General features: G+C 48.8%; 7 protein-coding genes across 7 annotated transcripts; 5 read left to right on the top strand and 2 right to left on the bottom strand.

The window, feature by feature from the left end:
- Positions 1-417: 417 nt before the first annotated feature.
- Positions 418-1,073, top strand: N7519_002391 (mitochondrial 54S ribosomal protein mL59; the record flags this gene model as incomplete). Its single annotated transcript, XM_057289169.1, has 2 exons — positions 418-972; positions 1,032-1,073. The coding sequence occupies 2 exons, from the start codon at positions 418-420 to the stop codon at positions 1,071-1,073; spliced, it is 597 nt and encodes a 198-aa protein (XP_057150371.1).
- Positions 1,074-2,655: 1,582 nt separating this feature from the next.
- hxB (putative molybdenum cofactor sulfurase protein (HxB)) lies at positions 2,656-5,280 on the top strand (the record flags this gene model as incomplete). The annotated part of the gene is made up of 3 exons (XM_057289170.1): positions 2,656-2,758; positions 2,811-4,344; positions 4,395-5,280. The coding sequence occupies 3 exons, from the start codon at positions 2,656-2,658 to the stop codon at positions 5,278-5,280; spliced, it is 2,523 nt and encodes an 840-aa protein (XP_057150372.1).
- A 361-nt stretch (positions 5,281-5,641) lies between these two features.
- N7519_002393 (phytanoyl-CoA dioxygenase family protein) lies at positions 5,642-6,606 on the bottom strand (the record flags this gene model as incomplete). The annotated part of the gene is made up of 3 exons (XM_057289171.1): positions 5,642-5,748; positions 5,815-6,247; positions 6,319-6,606. 3 exons carry the CDS (start codon positions 6,604-6,606, stop codon positions 5,642-5,644), a joined length of 828 nt encoding a protein of 275 aa, XP_057150373.1.
- A 489-nt stretch (positions 6,607-7,095) lies between these two features.
- N7519_002394 (Alkaline phosphatase-like alpha/beta/alpha) lies at positions 7,096-9,081 on the top strand (the record flags this gene model as incomplete). The annotated part of the gene is made up of 4 exons (XM_057289172.1): positions 7,096-7,569; positions 7,629-7,788; positions 7,843-8,556; positions 8,633-9,081. The coding sequence occupies 4 exons, from the start codon at positions 7,096-7,098 to the stop codon at positions 9,079-9,081; spliced, it is 1,797 nt and encodes a 598-aa protein (XP_057150374.1).
- A 128-nt stretch (positions 9,082-9,209) lies between these two features.
- N7519_002395 (Zn(II)2Cys6 transcription factor) lies at positions 9,210-11,165 on the bottom strand (the record flags this gene model as incomplete). The annotated part of the gene is made up of 5 exons (XM_057289173.1): positions 9,210-9,229; positions 9,292-10,110; positions 10,156-10,832; positions 10,881-10,990; positions 11,136-11,165. The coding sequence occupies 5 exons, from the start codon at positions 11,163-11,165 to the stop codon at positions 9,210-9,212; spliced, it is 1,656 nt and encodes a 551-aa protein (XP_057150375.1).
- A 508-nt stretch (positions 11,166-11,673) lies between these two features.
- On the top strand, positions 11,674-13,283 carry N7519_002396 (uncharacterized protein; the record flags this gene model as incomplete). Its single annotated transcript, XM_057289174.1, has 5 exons — positions 11,674-11,764; positions 11,812-12,096; positions 12,145-12,417; positions 12,466-12,592; positions 12,644-13,283. The coding sequence occupies 5 exons, from the start codon at positions 11,674-11,676 to the stop codon at positions 13,281-13,283; spliced, it is 1,416 nt and encodes a 471-aa protein (XP_057150376.1).
- A 280-nt stretch (positions 13,284-13,563) lies between these two features.
- On the top strand, positions 13,564-15,414 carry N7519_002397 (CBS domain-containing protein; the record flags this gene model as incomplete). The annotated part of the gene is made up of 5 exons (XM_057289175.1): positions 13,564-13,935; positions 13,995-14,467; positions 14,525-14,642; positions 14,693-14,871; positions 14,934-15,414. 5 exons carry the CDS (start codon positions 13,564-13,566, stop codon positions 15,412-15,414), a joined length of 1,623 nt encoding a protein of 540 aa, XP_057150377.1.
- Positions 15,415-18,317: the final 2,903 nt, after the last annotated feature.

Consider the following 18,317-nt stretch of genomic DNA (forward strand, 5'->3'; position numbering starts at 1 on the left):
TTGCAGGTAGTAATAAGATAGCAGCGATGGTAACAATGAAGATTCTTAAGGGAAGAAATTCTTGGGGCTGAAACGAGACTGAAAAGCAAGCCGAAGTTAGGAAGTTCTGATTAGTGCCTGAGGCGAGCATCTGTGGCCCACCGCCGGGGATTCGAGGGCGGTGTAGCTGAAAGCGGTAATTGGAGGCGGTGGAGGCAATAGCCACCTGGGCAAGCTCAGGCTTAGGTAACGCACGGCAGAAATATTGTTGACACCTTGGAGGTAAGGCGCCAGAACTACTTGATGCCTTGTCGCCTGAAGTATAATGCCAATAGCTTGGCGTGAGCCCGGGCGGTATCAACTTTTTGACCCAGAACACTCGCAAGCAACATTGGAACCACCTGTGCATACTAGGATTACAACCCACCTTGATCCACCATGTCGGTTTCGAAGCAGACGGGTACACTGTTAGAAAACCTTCCTCAACGTTTGGTGAATTTCTTCGCTCGGTATCCTCCACAAACCCACTCCGCAGCTGTCCGTCGCCCTGCCCCTGCCAATGGAGAGGGCTACGTACCAACGAAGGTAGAATCCCCATACACACCAGATCGGGATGCCAAGGGTGCCCCAGGAGAGAAAAAGTATGGCTGGACTCCATCGCGTGCACTCCTCGTGACCAGCAAAGACGTCCGCAATCCATTTCTGCCGCACAAGCGATTCGGCAAATGGGAAGCCCCGAAATATGGGCTGCGCCAGCAGGCCGATCTGATGAAGCTTGCCATCAAATACAATGTGCAGGCGCTTCTTCCTCCTAGTCGCAAATCACCAGAATTCAAGGAGACACGGCGCGCAGAGCGTGGCTTGCAGATCAAGGGAACTGGTGTTGGCCATAAGGTGAAGGGTCATAAGTGGGAACGCACCATGGAGTCACGTCTCGAGGATCGTCGCAAAGCAATGGAGGGGATGCCGGAAATGGTCCGGTTGTGGAAGCAGGTTAGTACTCTATTGGTCCTTCCTGACGTGATTGGAGCTATGCTGACTCGGCGCAACAGAGAGGTCATGGCCGAGGCTGGAGACAATGGCCCAAGCGGTAAAGGGAACCCGCCATCACCCACCGTCGCATTGTCTTCTTTCGCTTCTTTATTTTGGCCAGTTTGTTCATTCTGGCTTTTCACTGCTCTGTCGATTCCAACGCAAACCAGATCGACACAAATACTTGTACGAGTCATAGCAGGAGCTTGGGACGGAGTTTTGTCTTTGAAGTATACTATCAACCCCATCTGTACAATACAATCTACGGTCACATCGCCCAATGGTGCCCAAGGAAATCATTTGCATGTATCTGACCGGTACTATCTCTCATCATCCTCAGCACCAATAAGAAATCTACTTGCTCCCGGCTAAACATGTTGAATACTACGATAAATTTTCAAGCGGGGCACAGGAAGCTACGGTGAGCTGAACCTAAGAAACATTAGTCAATAGTATACTCCACATGCACTCTATCGTGATGTGGAGCAGTTCAGCCTCAGTTCAGCCTCGGGAAACAATTTGGAATACTATAGTGGCTGTGTTCCAAGCCGTTTTGGCGCAGGGACGGTACTGACGTGCCTGTTGTACATCGTTGGCACTTGACTCGGATGCACTGACATGGATTGTTTAGTGTATTTCGCTGGCTACATGTTTCAGCCCAATGCATTATCAACGAAATCAGGCACACTTCTCCTATATGAATAGAATAAACACGGATTGGTAGGCCGACATTGTGATGAGCCTAAGGTAATGCTTTAGCTTTCGCAGGATCCTAGAAAACCATGCAGGTTGGGTTGCGCATTGTGCATCGGGGGCGGCTATTGGAACCTGAGAGATATAATCATAAAGAAGCGCCTTAAAGGCAAAATGGTTGGTTGGGAGTCTTTCGCAATCAACGTTATTGTGGACTATAATTGTCGGGATTTGATCATAGTTTCAATAGTACGTACAGATATACTCATGAGCGTGTCGGCTGAGGTAAATATATCTCCCCGATGACGAAACCTGTGACCGTAAAAGGTATAGTAAATCTGATAATATGCATGAAGTGCATGAGTATCACGATGTAGTGGAGTCCCGTGTATGGATCTAGATCGGCGTGTATATAGTGCCGTATGGTGCGTGCGAAAAGCCGATAACAATCGCTGTGGCGATGAGGCTCAACAATAAACCATCTATTGCCACGTCCGATGTATTGCGGGGTCACATGCGAGGGGAATCCCATCTCAAGACACTCTTCGTCACTTCACAGCACTCGAGAAGTTGAAAATAACCTATAAAAGCCAGCTGCCAGACCTTTGGAATGTGCTTTTTCTCCAAGCCTCCGATAGCCTATCCCTTTGGAGTGGACTGGAAATCACACCCGGGCTAGTTGATTTGTTGGTATCGGTAACCTCCGATGAGAATATAGCCATCTGCTGTCTTATATCTGGTAAGGCTCCCCCGCCTCTTTCTTCAAATCCATTTGATATTGCACAGTCACACAACTATACAGCCTATCTCTGGATCCCTCAAATATTCATTATGTGCTGATCGTGCTGCTAGACATATACAGAAGGTCCTACCTTTCACAATTTGCCACCTTATTTTCAAACAAAGTACAACATACTCTGGAGTGCATCTGTCCAAAGTTGAACTTTAACAATGGTGGAATCAACCTTTCAGGGGTCTACCCATCCCAAGTATAGTCAAGGTTACTCCGCCGATGTGGACATAATCCGAGAGCAAGAGTACCCTCTACTAAATGGTACGGGTGTCCATCTGCTACCACTCGATCCATGCTGACCACCGTTCTATAGGAACAACATACCTAGATTATGCGGGGACAACACCCTATGCGAAGTCCACGATCGAGTCTTTCTCGCGTGATCTTACATCTAATCTGTTTGGAAACCCTCATTCTATGTCTGTGTCGTCGCAACTTTCTACACAAAGAACAGAAGATATCCGAGTCCGCGTATTGCGATTCTTCAATGCGGACCCAGATGAGTTCGACCTTGTCTTTGTGGCAAATGCAACTGCTGGCATTAAGCTAGTTGCAGACTCACTTCGGGACTCCGACCATCGAGGATTTTGGTATGGCTACCACATTGATTCTCACACGAGTCTCGTCGGGGTACGGGAGTTGGCCGAGATGGGCTATCAGTGTTTCCAAAGCGATGATGAAATGGAGGCCGAGATTTCAAAGTTGGCTAGCAACCAGTCGAAGGCGCCCAGACTACTCGCATACCCGGCCCAGTCCAATATGAACGGCCGGCGTCTGCCTATTCAATGGTGCGAACAGGTCCGATCCGCCACAAAGGAGAGCGGAGGAAATGTGTACTCCTTGCTTGACGCCGCGTCGCTGGTATCAACTGCTCCACTTGACCTAGGCCCATCCTCGTCTGCTCCAGACTTCACTGTCCTCAGCTTCTACAAAATCTTTGGATTTCCCGATTTGGGTGCTTTGATTGTTCGCAAGAGTGCCGCACGGGTCTTTGAGCGACGGAAGTATTTTGGCGGAGGCACCGTCGACATGGTCCTGGCCACTGGGGTGCAATGGCATGCGAAAAAAGAAGCGTCTATCCATGAGCGGCTAGAGGACGGTACTCTTCCATTCCACAATATCATAGCTCTGGACACGGCCTTGGACACCCACGAGCGGTTGTTTGGTTCGATGGCGAACATATCGGCCCACACTGAGTTCCTCGCAAAGCAAGTCTATGATAGACTTTCTTCATTGGCACATTTCAACGAGAGAAAAGTCTGTCAAATTTATCAACCCCACACCTCTACGTATGGCGATTCACATACTCAAGGCCCCATTATTGCGTTCAATCTTTGCAATAGCCGCGGTGAATGGGTCCCGAAAACCGAGGTTGAAAAGCTGGCTACGGTGCAAGATCTGCAAATACGCACTGGGTCCGTTTGCAATCCAGGAGGAACTGCTTCGTCACTTGGGTGGACTGGACCCCAGCTTCGCCGGCATTACTCTGCGGGATTACGCTGTGGTGATAACCATGATGTTCTGGGTGGACGACCAACAGGAATTTTGCGTGTCAGTATCGGTGCGACGACAAATATGAAGGATATAGACTCCTTGTTAAACTTTGTCGAGGAGTTCTACGTGGAAAAGAGTCCACCTATAGTCGCCCTGGATCCTCTGACAGAAGACAATGAGGTCGTTGCCCCTCATTTCTATGTTGAAAGCCTAGCAGTGTTCCCAATCAAGAGTTGCGGTGCTTTCAAAATACCCGAGGGAAAGCGCTGGGAAGTGAAGAAAGAGGGACTTGCTTGGGACAGAGAATGGTGCTTGATTCATCAAGGGACTGGTGCAGCCCTGAATCAGAAAAGGTATGTTTTATCCAAACGAAGTATCCGAATTCTCAAATTAACCCTGGTAGATATCCTCGCATGTGTCTCATACGACCCTCGATTGAGATTGAAAGAGGAGTTCTCCGTATTACTTGTGGTGCAATCGCCGCACCAGATCAAGTCAGCCTTGAGATCTCGCTTGGCTGGGAGGACACAAGTCTCATCTCTACATCATTCTGTCCGAGCTCGTCGAAAAAGCCTACAACAGTCTGCGGTGACCGAGTTTCTCTCCACGCCTACACGTCCCCGGTAGTCTCGGCGTTCTTCTCAGACTTCCTGGGAGTGCCCTGTACTCTCGCACGGTTCCCTACACAGACAAGCAGTCGGTACTCACAAATGCAACGGACGCCGAATACGTGGAAGAACCGCTTCCGCAAGCTGATCATGCCAGGCTCATTCCCACCGGACTTACCTCCCCCAGTACGTGAGGGTGGCCAGACACAAATCACGTTATCCAACGAGTCGCCAATTCTAATAGTCTCACGATCATCTGTCAACCGACTGAATGAGACCATTAAGGCAAACAGCAAAAATGGCAGCAGTAAGACCGTTGCCGCAGACGTCTTCCGCGGTAACATTGTTGTTGCTGAACGACTTGCTCACCGAGGCGATGTGGAACAACCATATGCGGAGGACCGGTGGTCATCCCTTCGGATTGGGCCAGACCAACTTCGGTTCGATGCTCTCGATGCATGCCAGCGATGTCAAATGGTTTGCATAGACCAGTTCACTGGCATTCGACGCGCTGAGCCGTTTTCAACGCTCGCCAAAACGCGAAACATCGATGGGAAAGTCAGATTTGGCAAGTATTCTGCACTTTCTCCGGAAGAACTAGAGGGCTTTGACTCGGAACTACCTGATCGCAGGACGGTGATGGTAGGGGATGTGGTTGTGCCATCATATCAGGATGATTGAGTACATATGTCTACATGTCTACATGTTTTCCTGTCGACAATTTTGGCTCGTATTTCTGGGTGGAATTAGGTGTTTGGTAGTGCTATTATATACATACTTCATGCCTTGTATTCACCTTACGTATATATCTACCAAATAAGAACCTTGCATTCGTAGCACTGCTCCAGAATCCCGAGAGTCTTTTAGCTACAAACTTAATTGATTGTTTTCCGTTGGGTCTCCTGACAGGACGTAATTGTCCGCATATTGTCTTCGAGAGTTTGTCAAATAGATAGAAGTAATCCCTCAGTCTGGTATTCGAAAGGTGCGCAATGGAAATTTTGAATTTGATAAACCAAAAGCGATATCGATGCTGGGTATATTAGACAACATCGATAGTTGCAGCAACCTTGTCCTGGGCTTTGGTAAAAGGCGCCGCAAAGCCATACGTCTCGTAGCCTTTAGAGTAATCTTTGCCCTCCTCACGCTCTAGCAGAGATATATCAGCAACCCGGTCAAACATGTAAACCTCTAAACTTCCAAAGAATAACTCACCATGTTCAGGTGGGAACATCTCCATCCGGTGCTTGTAATATCGCTCCCTAAGATCCTCCCCATCACTCCTCGAGTGGAAGGTAGCATAAAGGCTCGACCGACTCTTATCAGTCTTGTTCTCAGCCGAGCGATGGGCAAGATGCGACCCAAAGATCAGCATATCGCCCATTTCAAGTGGAACAGAAATCCATTCGTGCGCTTCCTCCCATTCAGATGTGATTCGGCCACCTTCCGCAAATTCAACTCCCATTTTGTGTGACCCGCGCACAACTTCCAGACATCCATTTTCAGGAGTCGCGGCGTCAATGGCTATGTTGGCCGTAACATGTTCGATGCGGCCGATGTGGTCGTAGGCTGGTGCATCGAGGTGCGCTTCGAAGCCGTTTCCCTGGGGCTGTTTGTAGTTGATCTTTTCTTTGAAGAGGAGCATATCCTATAGTTAGGAGCTTGGTATTAGTATGATCCTCTAAGACAGCTTCAGTGTTAGGGTGCTGGGGGAGATACATCGCCTGAGACTGCCTTTAGAATCTCGGCCAGTTGCTCGCCGCAGACAAGTGACTTAAACCCGGGATGGTAATCAATGAACCTTTCCGTGCGCATCAGTTGGCGTTCGCCGTTGATGTTGATTTCGTCGTAGGGCATCCATTTGCCCTTGACACGGGGCCAGGCCTGGACTTCTTGCGTCCATCGCTTGAGTTCTGCAGGATCAACGAGTTTATGCTGGTCGGCGCGCAGAAGGAGGTATCCATTCTCATGGTAAGAAGCTATTTGTTCTGGTGTGAGAGGTGACATCTTTGAATAATCTGATCGTATCCACAGAATTAGGGCGATAATGGGACAATCGAAGTGAACATGTAGTAAACTAGCGAGCCTTTAATAGTCTCGCAATGCGTCAGCTTCTTATACTGCGGGGCCATTCCGATGACTCGGTCCTCAATTCCCTCATGTGTTAAGCTCGGCATTTCTCAATATGTTACGGGAATAAAGTGAAGGTGTTCGTCCCGAAGCCACACCGAAACCCTCGGGATGCAGCACAGACCAGCGGGCTTCGTGCCGATGAATGCGACTCACTCATTCACGTATCTTGGAGGGCATCATGAGTTACCAGAGGGGTAAGCTGGAAGATCCTCAAATGCACGTGCATAGACGGACTTCATGCCTTGATGCAAATTTCGATGCCACAGGGGCTTTTAATATATCATTAAGACACTATATGAATGACCGATCTATTCAAGACCTGATAAACCATTTCTTGAAAACAATCCAAGAATATCCATCAAAATGAACATGGGGATGAAAACCCCCAAGACTGAGCACCCTCTCGCCTCGGTCGAGGAATACACCAGAGCAACCATTAAAACATTGTTCCAACTCCTGCGCGCACAGGGCCAGGGTGACTACCTCGGCGAGCAAGTGACACAACTAGAGCACTCGCTACAGTGTGCATATCTCGCCACGCAGTCCCCCAAACATGAAAATGACCCCGAGGTCATCCTGGCTGCACTTTTACACGACGTCGGACGGTTCATCCCTGCAGCCGAGAAGATGGAGAAAATGATCACTCCGGATGGCCAGTATATTGGAAGGCAAAGCCATGAGGCTCTGGGTGAGACTTATCTGCGCCAGCTTGGATTCAGCGAGAAGGTGTGCAAGTTGGTTGGTGCGCATGTAATGGCTAAGCGATATTTGGTCGCGACAGATCAAAGCTATTATGATGCATTGAGTGAGACCAGTAAGCGGACATTGAAGTTCCAGGTATTTCGTCTTTCCCTTATTATCTCAATACTTGGAGTATGTATGTTAACGACGATTAGGGTGGCGGATACAATACTGAGCAGGTCCTGGAGGCGCAACAGGATCCCCTGCTAGATGCAAAGCTTTCTGTGAGACGATGGGATGATCTCGCGAAAAAGCCGAAATGGAAAGTCCCTGATCTGAAAGCCTATGAGAACCTTGCCTATCAATGTCTTATTGGTGAGCGTGTTCGCGATGATGTTCTCAATATAAAATACTAAACCCCTAATCTAGACTCCCGGTCGAAATTCACCCTACATTCGAAAGAATATAACCTGCCAACACAGCCCACGGTCGTAATTTGCATTGATGGCTTCGACGCAGAGTACTTAAAGTCTGGTATTGAGAGAGACCTTCTGCCAACTTTCAAGAAATTCCTTGACACTGGATTCCACGCCACTGCCCGGAGTTGCATGCCTTCATTCACCAATCCGAACAACGTGTCTATCATTACAGGTGTACCACCATCAACACATGGAATTGCTGGAAACTTCTTCTTGGACAGAAATACAGGCGAGACAAGGATGATCACCGACGACTCCCTGCTTCGTGGCTCAACAATATTGGAGCAGATGGTCCAGCGCGGTGTACGAGTGTCAGCCATAACTGCCAAAGACAAACTGCGTAAAATCCTTGCCCACGGCTTGAAGGGAGCTATCTGCTTTTCTTCAGAAAGGGCAGCGGATTGTACCCTGGGCGAGAACGGAATTTCCAGCGTGGAACAATGGCTCGGTCAGCCTGCGCCCAGTCAATATTCGGGCGATTTGTCTCTGTTTGTGCTGGATGCGGGCATTAAATTGCTCCAAGAGGAGAGATCGGACTTTTTGTATTTGACATTGTCCGATTACATTCAGCACAAGTATGAGCCTGGCAGCAATGAGGCTGACGATTTCATGGGAGCCATTGACGAGCGTTTGCAGAGACTCGTGGCTCTAGCTCCTATTATTGGTATAACTGGTGACCATGGCATGAGCCAAAAGTCGAATGAGCTGGGGGGAGGCCAATATTCTCTTCCTGGAAGAAGTTCTAAATGCCGAGTTTGGGCCGAATGCCTCGAGGGTTATCTGCCCCATCACGGATCCGTTCGTTCGACACCATGGCGCACTCGGTTCCTTTGTGCGCGTCTACCTCAAAGACATCGCCCAACTTGGATTGATACTTTCATTCTGCGAGTCACTCCCATATGTCGAGGCTGCTCTGAGCGGGCAAGATGCCGCTCAAATATATGAGATGCCTTTGGACCGAGAGGGTGACATTGTGGTTATTTCCAAGCCACATGCTGTCATTGGCAGCTGCAAAGCAGATCATGACCTTTCAAAGGTGAAAGGCCATCCGTTACGGTCTCATGGAGGCCTAAGCGAGCAAGAGGTCCCATTGATCATGTCAAGACCGGTGAACAATCGGAGAAGGGCTGAGGCTACAGACTGGAGAAACTATGACGTGTTTGATCTTGTTCTCAACTGGTCAATTTGATATCTGGCTATCTCGATGCTTCAGGGCAAGAAGGTCCCATTGATATATTATAATATAGCCACCAGTCGTCAACATCGGGAAAGTTCGTTTGAAAATCAAAGCTTGCCATGTTTTCCATCCAAGTTGAATCAAACACTGGGGGCTGTTCCTGGGCAGGAGACGGACGATACATTGTTTGGTTAGTTGTGTGAGTAGACATCTGGCATCTACTCAACAGCCGTCCCAAGCCTTCGCTAATAACCACAAGGAGGTGGTGTTTATGCATAGATTGAGTGATGTCCCGCAGGGCAGCCACAGTCTCAGTGACCAAGGAAAGGATCTTGCCCGTATCAATTCTGATCATAGATGCATACTTTGTGGCAACTTTGAGGAGAAAAACAACGGCGAACGCGAGCATAGTATCAAAATATAAAGGAAGCCCATTCATGAATGATCGGAACTCGGCATCGTTCACAATTACCCGAAGGATTGACATAGCTGACAATACACCGGCATTGGCAATCTCCTCCAATTCAGGCGACATGTATTGAGGTGCACTCTCCGAGCTCGGTACACCACGAAAGGCGTGCGAGCAAAGATATAACTTTGCAAAATGGAAGTGAAAACCAACTCCCTTTTGCGGATAATTTCCGACATTCCGATTCACTTTGAAGCTATCGTTCCAATCTGCAAACCACGTGTCCAAAGAAATGGAGCATCGACGCAGTTGAGGGAGTGTCTGAGGTGCAATAGGGGTATCAACGTCAACCCCGAAGTTGTCAAAGACTCGACCCAGGATTGACCATTCTTTGACTTGGCTGATTAATCTAGCATCATCTTCTGTGGCATGTTTGGTTTCTAGTAATCGACTAGCCGACTCGATTATGAACCCTTCTCTGGACATCGGGGGTCGACCATAGGCGATCGAAAAGTGGTGATCGCATACATAGACGAGATAATATAGTCGAGCTTGAAGATAACCATCGCGGTCTCCTTTGAGGGCCTTGTAGATACCGCCATGGAGATTTATTTCCGACGCAACGCGGACAGCTAGTTCTGTTAGCTTCGTTTCACCAGAATATTGCAGCCACGTACCATTTCCGATCAAGGCCCAAGAAAGTTCATGCAACCAAAACGCACCAATACACAGGCCACGGATGTCATCTTCATTCGCATGCCTTGAGAAAGTTTGGGCCGCGACAAGATTCTTATATTCACCGTAGCAGGTCTCAAAGAGATGACCGAGGGATTGAGAATGCAAAGCAGCCACGGTGCAAACAGCCGTTGTTAACAGTGGGGATGCGATCCGAACCGAGTCCAGACTAATATGGTCGCCAAGAATGCGATAGAGGAAATGATCAAGTCTGAGATGATATGTTTCGAATAATGCGACGGCTTGGCGTAGCGAGATAAGTCCCGTGGATATCAAGTCTGGACGACGGGCAGTTGATGCACTGTTTGGCGGGCCTGCCTTCCCACTTTCTGAAACACACGAAGCCGGGATGGAAGCCGGGCCGCCCCGGGGGTCCATCACCACTTCCCAAGTCTGCGGTTGCTCATGATTCTCTTTTGGCTGAGGTGCCTGACTTGAGGTCGTGGTTTCCCCCGCAGTGACTTCTTCATGAATAGCTTCAACAGGTGAACCCGAAGAACCATCTTGTATTTCAGGGGCAGCTGGCAAAGATTGCAACTCGGGGATGTCAACTTTGGCAGCAATATTTGCAACAGCCTCTTCTAGTCGCCGCATCTTTTGCACCACGGCGCCTTTCCATCTAGATACCTATCAGGGAATGACAGTGCAAGAATTCCGTCGTACTTACGTGACATCGTCTTCCAATAATGTCTGCAAGCTTCGGTTCACACTGCAAGGGAGACCTCTCTTCTTGCACCGCGAACATGGCATTTGACCCTCACGCATATGGCATTTGACCTTCCTCGCATGTCAGTTAATTGCTTCATTATGGCAACTCAGCAATGGACTAACCTTTTGCTTTCGACATGCTACACAAGCAGTAATCTTCCGAGTGATATCGGGGGGGCTTTCGATCGCCAAACGATTCTCTCAGGGCACTTACTGCCGGCGGAGAGGCTAGTTCGATGTCCATAATGTGTGTTCAATTGAGATTGGAATCCGAATTTGCATTGTTTGCATCAGACATTCATCCCACCTGGGCAGTCAATCAACAACACAATGAGCATAACTTGTCCCATCTGAAAAATGCGGACTTCCCACCGAAGATATATACTCGGGTGCTTATTATATGGGGGGAATGTCGGAGTAAGACTCCACGTGGGGACACTGCGGGTTTCCGACTGGCCTCTGCCTATCTTAGCTTGTCCCCCGTGGGAGCTTTGGCGTTCCTCATTGCATCTTTCTTCCTTGGCGATGAGTGTCATGTCCAACATGGATGTAACATAATGGTAATTCGAACCGAGATACTACCTAGTTAGGTAATATCTTGGTTATGCCTATTATACGCGTTAAAGAGTATATAATCCGACTATTCGGGTAAGAAGACAACAATATGTATCTCCGCAATGCTGGAATAGGATTTTGCATTGTCTCAATCACTTTTATTCCTGTCAACCTCAAGAATTACTTGATTCGTTCCAATGGCACCTCTGGGAGCCAAATTGAGGTTTGTGATCACTGCGGGCGTTGGATTCTTCGCGGATGGATATCTCAACTTGACGATTGGACTTGGTGAGTGACTTGCAATCAATGCGAGACCAAAGGCTAATACTAAATAGTGGTACCAATCCTGGGATATCTATACTTCCAAGATGGCAAGGTACCGACAGTCGACAGCGACATTATGAAAGGTGGCCTGAGCTTGGGCATGGTAGTTGGCCAGCTTCTTTTTGGGGTTTTGAGCGATGTTTGGGGTCGCCATACTATCTATGGTAAAGAGCTTCTCCTTACTATATCCGGAACCTTGATGGTAGTCTTGTTACCTTGGAACCGGATGTCGGCCCAGTCTGTGACGGCGTGGATTGCAGTATTTCGTGTTGTGACCGGGGTTGGAACTGGGGCTGGTAAGTCATGTTCGTTTTTTGAGGCATAACGGGTCTAACATGAGGGAGACTATCCATTATCTTCATCTTTATCGGCAGAAAAGTCACCATTTGGCTCCCGTGCTATCCAAGTGTTGACTGTCTTCTCGAATATCGGCCTTGGTAATACGGCAGCCAGCATTGTGTTTCTGACCTTGCTCAAGGCATTCGAGGGCTCGATAGCCAACAATCTGAGCCATCTCGAATGGATCTGGCGCTTGCTACTGGGTATTGGAATTGTACCAGCAGCGTTCACTCTCTATGCCCGGTTGACGATCGCGGAGACACTGCCCTATAAGCAATGTGAGAGCACCTTGCTGTTGTATTCTAAAGATAGCTAATGCTGTTTAGATGTCTGCGATGACACATCTGGGAAGAAACGCACATTCAAGAAGCAGTGGGAAGACTTTTGCGAATACTTTAGTCACTGGAAACATGCCAAAGTGCTATTCGCAACGGCAGGCTCCTGGTTCTTGTTGTGAGTTAGAATGGCCCTTGGAAAAAAGGCTCCCGAAACTAATACACATAGCGATATCGCATACTACGGTATCAACCTCAACCAAAGCATTATACTAGCCAGAATCGGTTATGCAAATGGAGCAACAACCTGGCAGACCCTGTACAACACTGCGGTGGGCAATATAATCATACAGGCGGCAGGCTACCTCCCCGGATTCTACGTCGGCATCTTCCTTCCTGATTGTATCGGTCGTGTACGCCAACAATTCTGGACATGTATCGTGGTGTGCATACTTTATGCTATATGGGCTGGAATCAGCACACAGAGCGCACACTCCCCGACAGCTGGCTTGATGATTATCTTTGCCCTCTCGCAGTTTTTCCTGACCGTTGGCCCCAATTGCACGACGTTCCTGATTCCCGCAGAAGTGTTTCCAACGCGGGTTCGAGGAACAGCACATGGAATATCTGCTGCTGCTGGAAAATGCGGCGCAATTATAACTGCATTTGCTTTCGGTACTGTCGAAGACACAATCGGCTTGGAGGGTGTCCTTGGGCTGTTCTCGGGCATTATGCTTCTCACTGCTCTCGTAACCTTGCTGATACCCGAGACCAAGAATCAAACTCTTGAGGGCATTGAAAATGATGAGCTCTATAGACCAAGCAGTTGTAGCCAACGCCTTTGCCGTGATAAGGCCACAATATCTTGAACATCGATGTCCAGAATAGTTCTGATTGCATTTTCTTGGCTTACCATTTATTTACGCCTGACATATCTTTTTAGAATCAGAGATAGATTTACAACAGCACATCCCCAGGTGCATCCAGTTGATATTGATGTATTTTGATTGGCTCCATGGTTTACCCCGCTTATGGACCCGCTTAATATGATCAACATCACCTGATGACCTCAGTGGGATCAACTTCCCAAGTTCCACGTCAACATATTGGTGACCCTTGTCTTTGGCTAAACTTCCGACAATTTCTGATATGGCGGACCGCTTGCACTCCCGCCAAGGGTCCGACACTTCCCTCAATAGTGCGTCCATTGCTTCTCCACGATCCAGCATCGAATCCCGGTCTCCCTCTGCACGAAACCAACTCCGCGTTTCAGCAAACCACCAGCACAGACAAAGCTTGAGCGAATCGCTTCGTGGCCCACCCGGCTCTCCCCGCGCACGCCGGCAACCGTCCCTCCCACAGTCCGCCGTCCAGAGCCTCATCGATAATCCCCCGGTGCCGAAGACCACCAACCCTGCCTTTGTTGGTCGTGATTGGAGAGAGATCTCAATTGGCGAGCTGGTCAGCCCGGATGACCTGAAGTTTGTCGAGCTTGATACGGGAATTGAAGATGCGACTAATGTGAGTACATCACTAAGCCAACACCCTCTGCCCTTGGACTAACATGTTCGTCCAACTAGATCTTGATTGATTCAGGTGCAGCTGTGTTGTTGATTCGCGAGACGCCTGAAGCCACTTCTGCCGTTGGCACGTTCGACTATGCCGATCTCAACTCCTATCTCCTGCTGGCAGCGGGCCTGACACACCCCGACGAAGCGCATCAAGCGTCATATGAAGAGCTAGCCAAGAAAGCTCACGACGGCGTACCTATTCCCCTGAGAGATGTCAAGAAGTTCGGTATGGAGAAGGAACCGCTGATCAAACTACCGGCGTCGGCCAATGTCTTGGCCGCAGTGGAGATATTTGGTGGTGGTGTTCACCGGGTTGTGGTGGTCAATGAGTCGAATGACCAAGAAGTGGTCGGAATCTTCAGCCAGTTCCGACTGGTCAAGTTCCTCTGGGAAAATGTCCGCAGCTTCCCAATCATTGAAGAGCTCTACCCGAAGGCTCTGCGCGAGCTGGTTATTGGATCTCATGAAGTCATCTCAATCAAGTAAGTCGTTTGATGAATTCTTAAAGAGCAATCTAACCGCCATTTTGTCATTTGCAGTGGTGATAGACCCCTCTCCGAAGCCCTTCATATGATGAACAACGAGGGTATGTCCTCGATCGTGGTTGTTGATAACCACTTTAACGTTCTTGGGAATATCTCCACAGCGGATGTCAAGGTATGTGAGGAAGCATCTGGGCTTGGCACAACATACTCACAATTTCGCAGCTTTTGACCCGATCATCTTCATTGCCACTTCTTCAAAACACCTGTACTCACTTCATCTCGGTCATTCTTTCCACAAGGGGATTGATGGAGGGTAAAGACTCATTCCCCGTCTTCCACGTCAATCCTGGATCGACACTGGCTCACACAGTCGCAAAGCTCGTGGCAACCCGGTCACATCGGTAACTACTGCACATTTGAGATATAAACAGAAGGCGTACTGGTGTACTAACTGCTACTTTAGGCTCTGGGTGACCGATCCATTATCTCCAACTTCATCGGGACCGCCAACTCCATCGCAGTCTTCAGTACACATCCCTCTTTCCAACAGCATCGGCCCAACTACCGGATATATTGCAAATTCACCACCACCGTCTCCTTCTGCACCCGTGACCCCTCCTACGCAGCCCTCTCAATACACTGCGCCTCACCTACCAGCCCCTAACCCACCCTACACATACCCAGCCCCAGGCGTGTCGGTCCCAGTGCCATCGCCCATCTCGCATTCTATTCCCTCCTCCGCCCTAGACGGGGCCCGACTGTCCGGGCGTCTAGTTGGAGTAGTCAGTTTGACTGACATTCTGAATTTGCATGCCCGAGCTAGCGGGCTGAACCCAGCTGACCCCGCGGAGTCTCGTAGCCGCCGCCGACGCAGTAGTTCGTCAAGCCAGAGTGTGCGCCGCAGCGGTGACATTGGCCGGGAGCTTTTCAGCCGTGGTATGTAAAAGCATACACTGCGTTTTGTACTTGGGCTCTATTCTCTATTGCAGAGCATTGTTCTCAGTACGCTTGTATTTTGAAAACCCGACATACACACTGGCTCTGTCCGATGTGTTTGGGTCTGTAGAAAGCCCAAGGCCCACCACGCCCACTAGTTATGAATGTTTGTCCCACTTGATCAGTTATACAGGATAGGACGCAAGCGGATGGACCTTCGGACTTGCCCAGCCTCTCATTATCGTCTTTAACAGCGGATTTAATTTCGATTGTGGATAAACATTACCAAACAACTTCTAATTGACCATATCCCTACATAGTCCCTCACTTGCCTCCTGGTAGACCCTGCGATTTATCACAGCTGAATTTTGAGTCTCTATCTTACCGGGTTGAGCCAGATCTATACATTCACACTAGGTTAAAATCAGTAATCATCGGACAAAGCCGATCAAACCCACATCGCCACGCCGATCAGACAAACCATCTTAACTCGGACAAAACCCGGATCCGCACAGAAAGAAAACCGCACCTATCACCCGGATAAACATCTCCGGCACCCGCAAAGCAGTCTTATTGTGTCCCATCCAGCGCTGTCCACCGGCGCAAACACTACCACACACGCAATGATGGATTATCCACTTCTGCACATCCAGCTTGGTCGGACAAGACCGATTCCAAATCAAGGTGCTCTTGGCCCTCGTATTCCGTCATTTGGGTGGCATTTTGCGTTGAATTGCGTTTGACCATGACTCAGGGGGGCGTTGATCAGCTGCAGGTCTCTATGTGTGGATCTAGCGTACGTCGGTTCATGTCCGGCATTTGGCTTCTTCCTGCCTTTCACTGGCCCGTCATATTTTAGTTTAATCCTCCTATTTGCTCAGCTTATGCGGCATCGCGCGGATGGGGTGTCGGTTGCGGTTTGATTTAGGCTGATTTGGAATAGAAGATATTGTTTCTCCATACTAGAATTAGGCTAAGTCGAGATAGAGGTTTGATAATAATTTTCAATGTACAGAGTATGTCATGAATAGATCAATTCTACACCGAGAACCAATGTGATCGATAATTTCCTTACAAGAATAAAGCGAAAAAGAGGATTCGTATTAAACTCAAAAGACATAAGCTTAGACCAAATCGCGAGATTGTCAACTCTCTAAAATCCGGGGAAGGGTCCTCCTGCCCACGAACGCATCCACAGCCACTCCGCCCATCCGATATGGTTCGTCGGAAGCCACTTTTGCTCCACCACGCACCGAGAGATTGGATTGGACGCTTATCATGGAAATACCCTTGGCGCATTTCCGCGCGAATTGGGAATTATCGCTAGGCTATATTATAGAGGCGTCTCGATTAGGAAGGATCAGAAGATACCTAGATGAGGCTGGATTTACGAGGTTCATTTGAGGTATGAACATGGATCGTTTACTACAAGTATCCCTGGCCATAGTAAGATTTGGACGAATAGCGTGCAAAGATAAGCTTCCAAATCGACCGATCTGGACCCCATGACCTGATCTTAATCAAACGCAGGTACGTAAGTCCCAACGAGGGCACAAAAGACGAGTCAGTTCAGAATTCACGAATCACCCCCTCCACAGCTATCACACCGGGCCATCTATCCATCACAATCACAATCACCACTCATGGACCTATCATCGGCCTTGGAAGTAACCCCCATCCCAATCAGTCAATCTGACAGGCCACCCACAGGATCCCGAAGCCACAAAACCAGCGGGAAATGGAAAATCGCCACCAATCACCCCTCCGCAAGTGCGCACGGGGCCAGCGTTGCAGTCCAGTCCAACCAGATCCAACTATGCGAACCCTAGCGCTAACCCACATCCAGGCAAGCATTTACTGGGTGGGTGCTAGACTTGGCCCCCGTTTGAGCGGCACGGGGTTTGCCCCTCTACCTAGGTACTCCACTGGCGAGATGAATTAGAGTTTTGAGGTATGATTCAAAATGTCTTTTGCCGGCAATACCCAGGTCTTACCCGTTGGTACGCTGCCCTCGGACTGGTCTTTCGACCGTGGTAGTGGTATTGATGGACTCTATACTTTTCATGGGTCAGTGCGGGCGCTAGTTTGTTGTTGGCCAATTAAAATACGGGCTTGGCTTTGCCGAGCTGCAACCTTAACCCCGCAATCTGGGATTCTGCAAGTCACTCTTTTTCTTTTCTCCCCCTCTAGTTGGTTACTTTTGAGTGTTGCTGGGGTTTTTTTAAAAAAAGAAATTTGAGTTTTGTGTATAGATATTATATTAAATTTGCCCTGTTTAATATTTACAATAGCATCGCTGGGAGCTGGTAGGAGATCAATGCACTAGGTACTCCGTATGTAGGTACCCTTTCAAGAATAAGTCGATCCTGCACGATCGCCGTTAATCCATAATCTCGGGAACGCCTCATCGGTCAAGCAGGGACGGGAAAACAACCGCCAATTCCGCAGGCACGGGGCACTTCAATTTCAACCTTGGGGATTTACTTTCGCTCAATATCAACTTTAAATCTACTAGTACACGAGGAAACTATCACTTGCAGCAGTCAAGTCAACCTTATTCCCAAATTGCAATTTATCCAAGGAAGCCTATCTCACCGCGTGATCAGAACGATTTCAGAACAGTCCCGAGGTAATACACGAGACGGAAACCAATATTCCAAATCAAGGGAATTTCAAAGACAAAGCAGAGAAAGCAGAGTTCTCCCCTGCAACCGAGAGAACAAAAGTACCTGTTTCCATACATCACGCAAGGCCTGGGCTGGAATCTACTGAGGGACCAGGGCTATGACATAGCACGGTGGTCACGATGTGACAAATTAAGGCGGGGTGTTCCACGGTTGAGGATGGTCTGATCGCTGGATTGCGAGTAGGTACGTGGTCCATGAGGAACTGCTTTGGTGGGTTGAGGAAT

Source organism: Penicillium mononematosum, assembly GCF_028829835.1.
Source record: "Penicillium mononematosum strain IBT 11891 chromosome Unknown utg000002l:1.0-8112719.0:1.0-8118358.0, whole genome shotgun sequence".
NCBI classification, from domain to species: domain Eukaryota; kingdom Fungi; phylum Ascomycota; class Eurotiomycetes; order Eurotiales; family Aspergillaceae; genus Penicillium; species Penicillium mononematosum.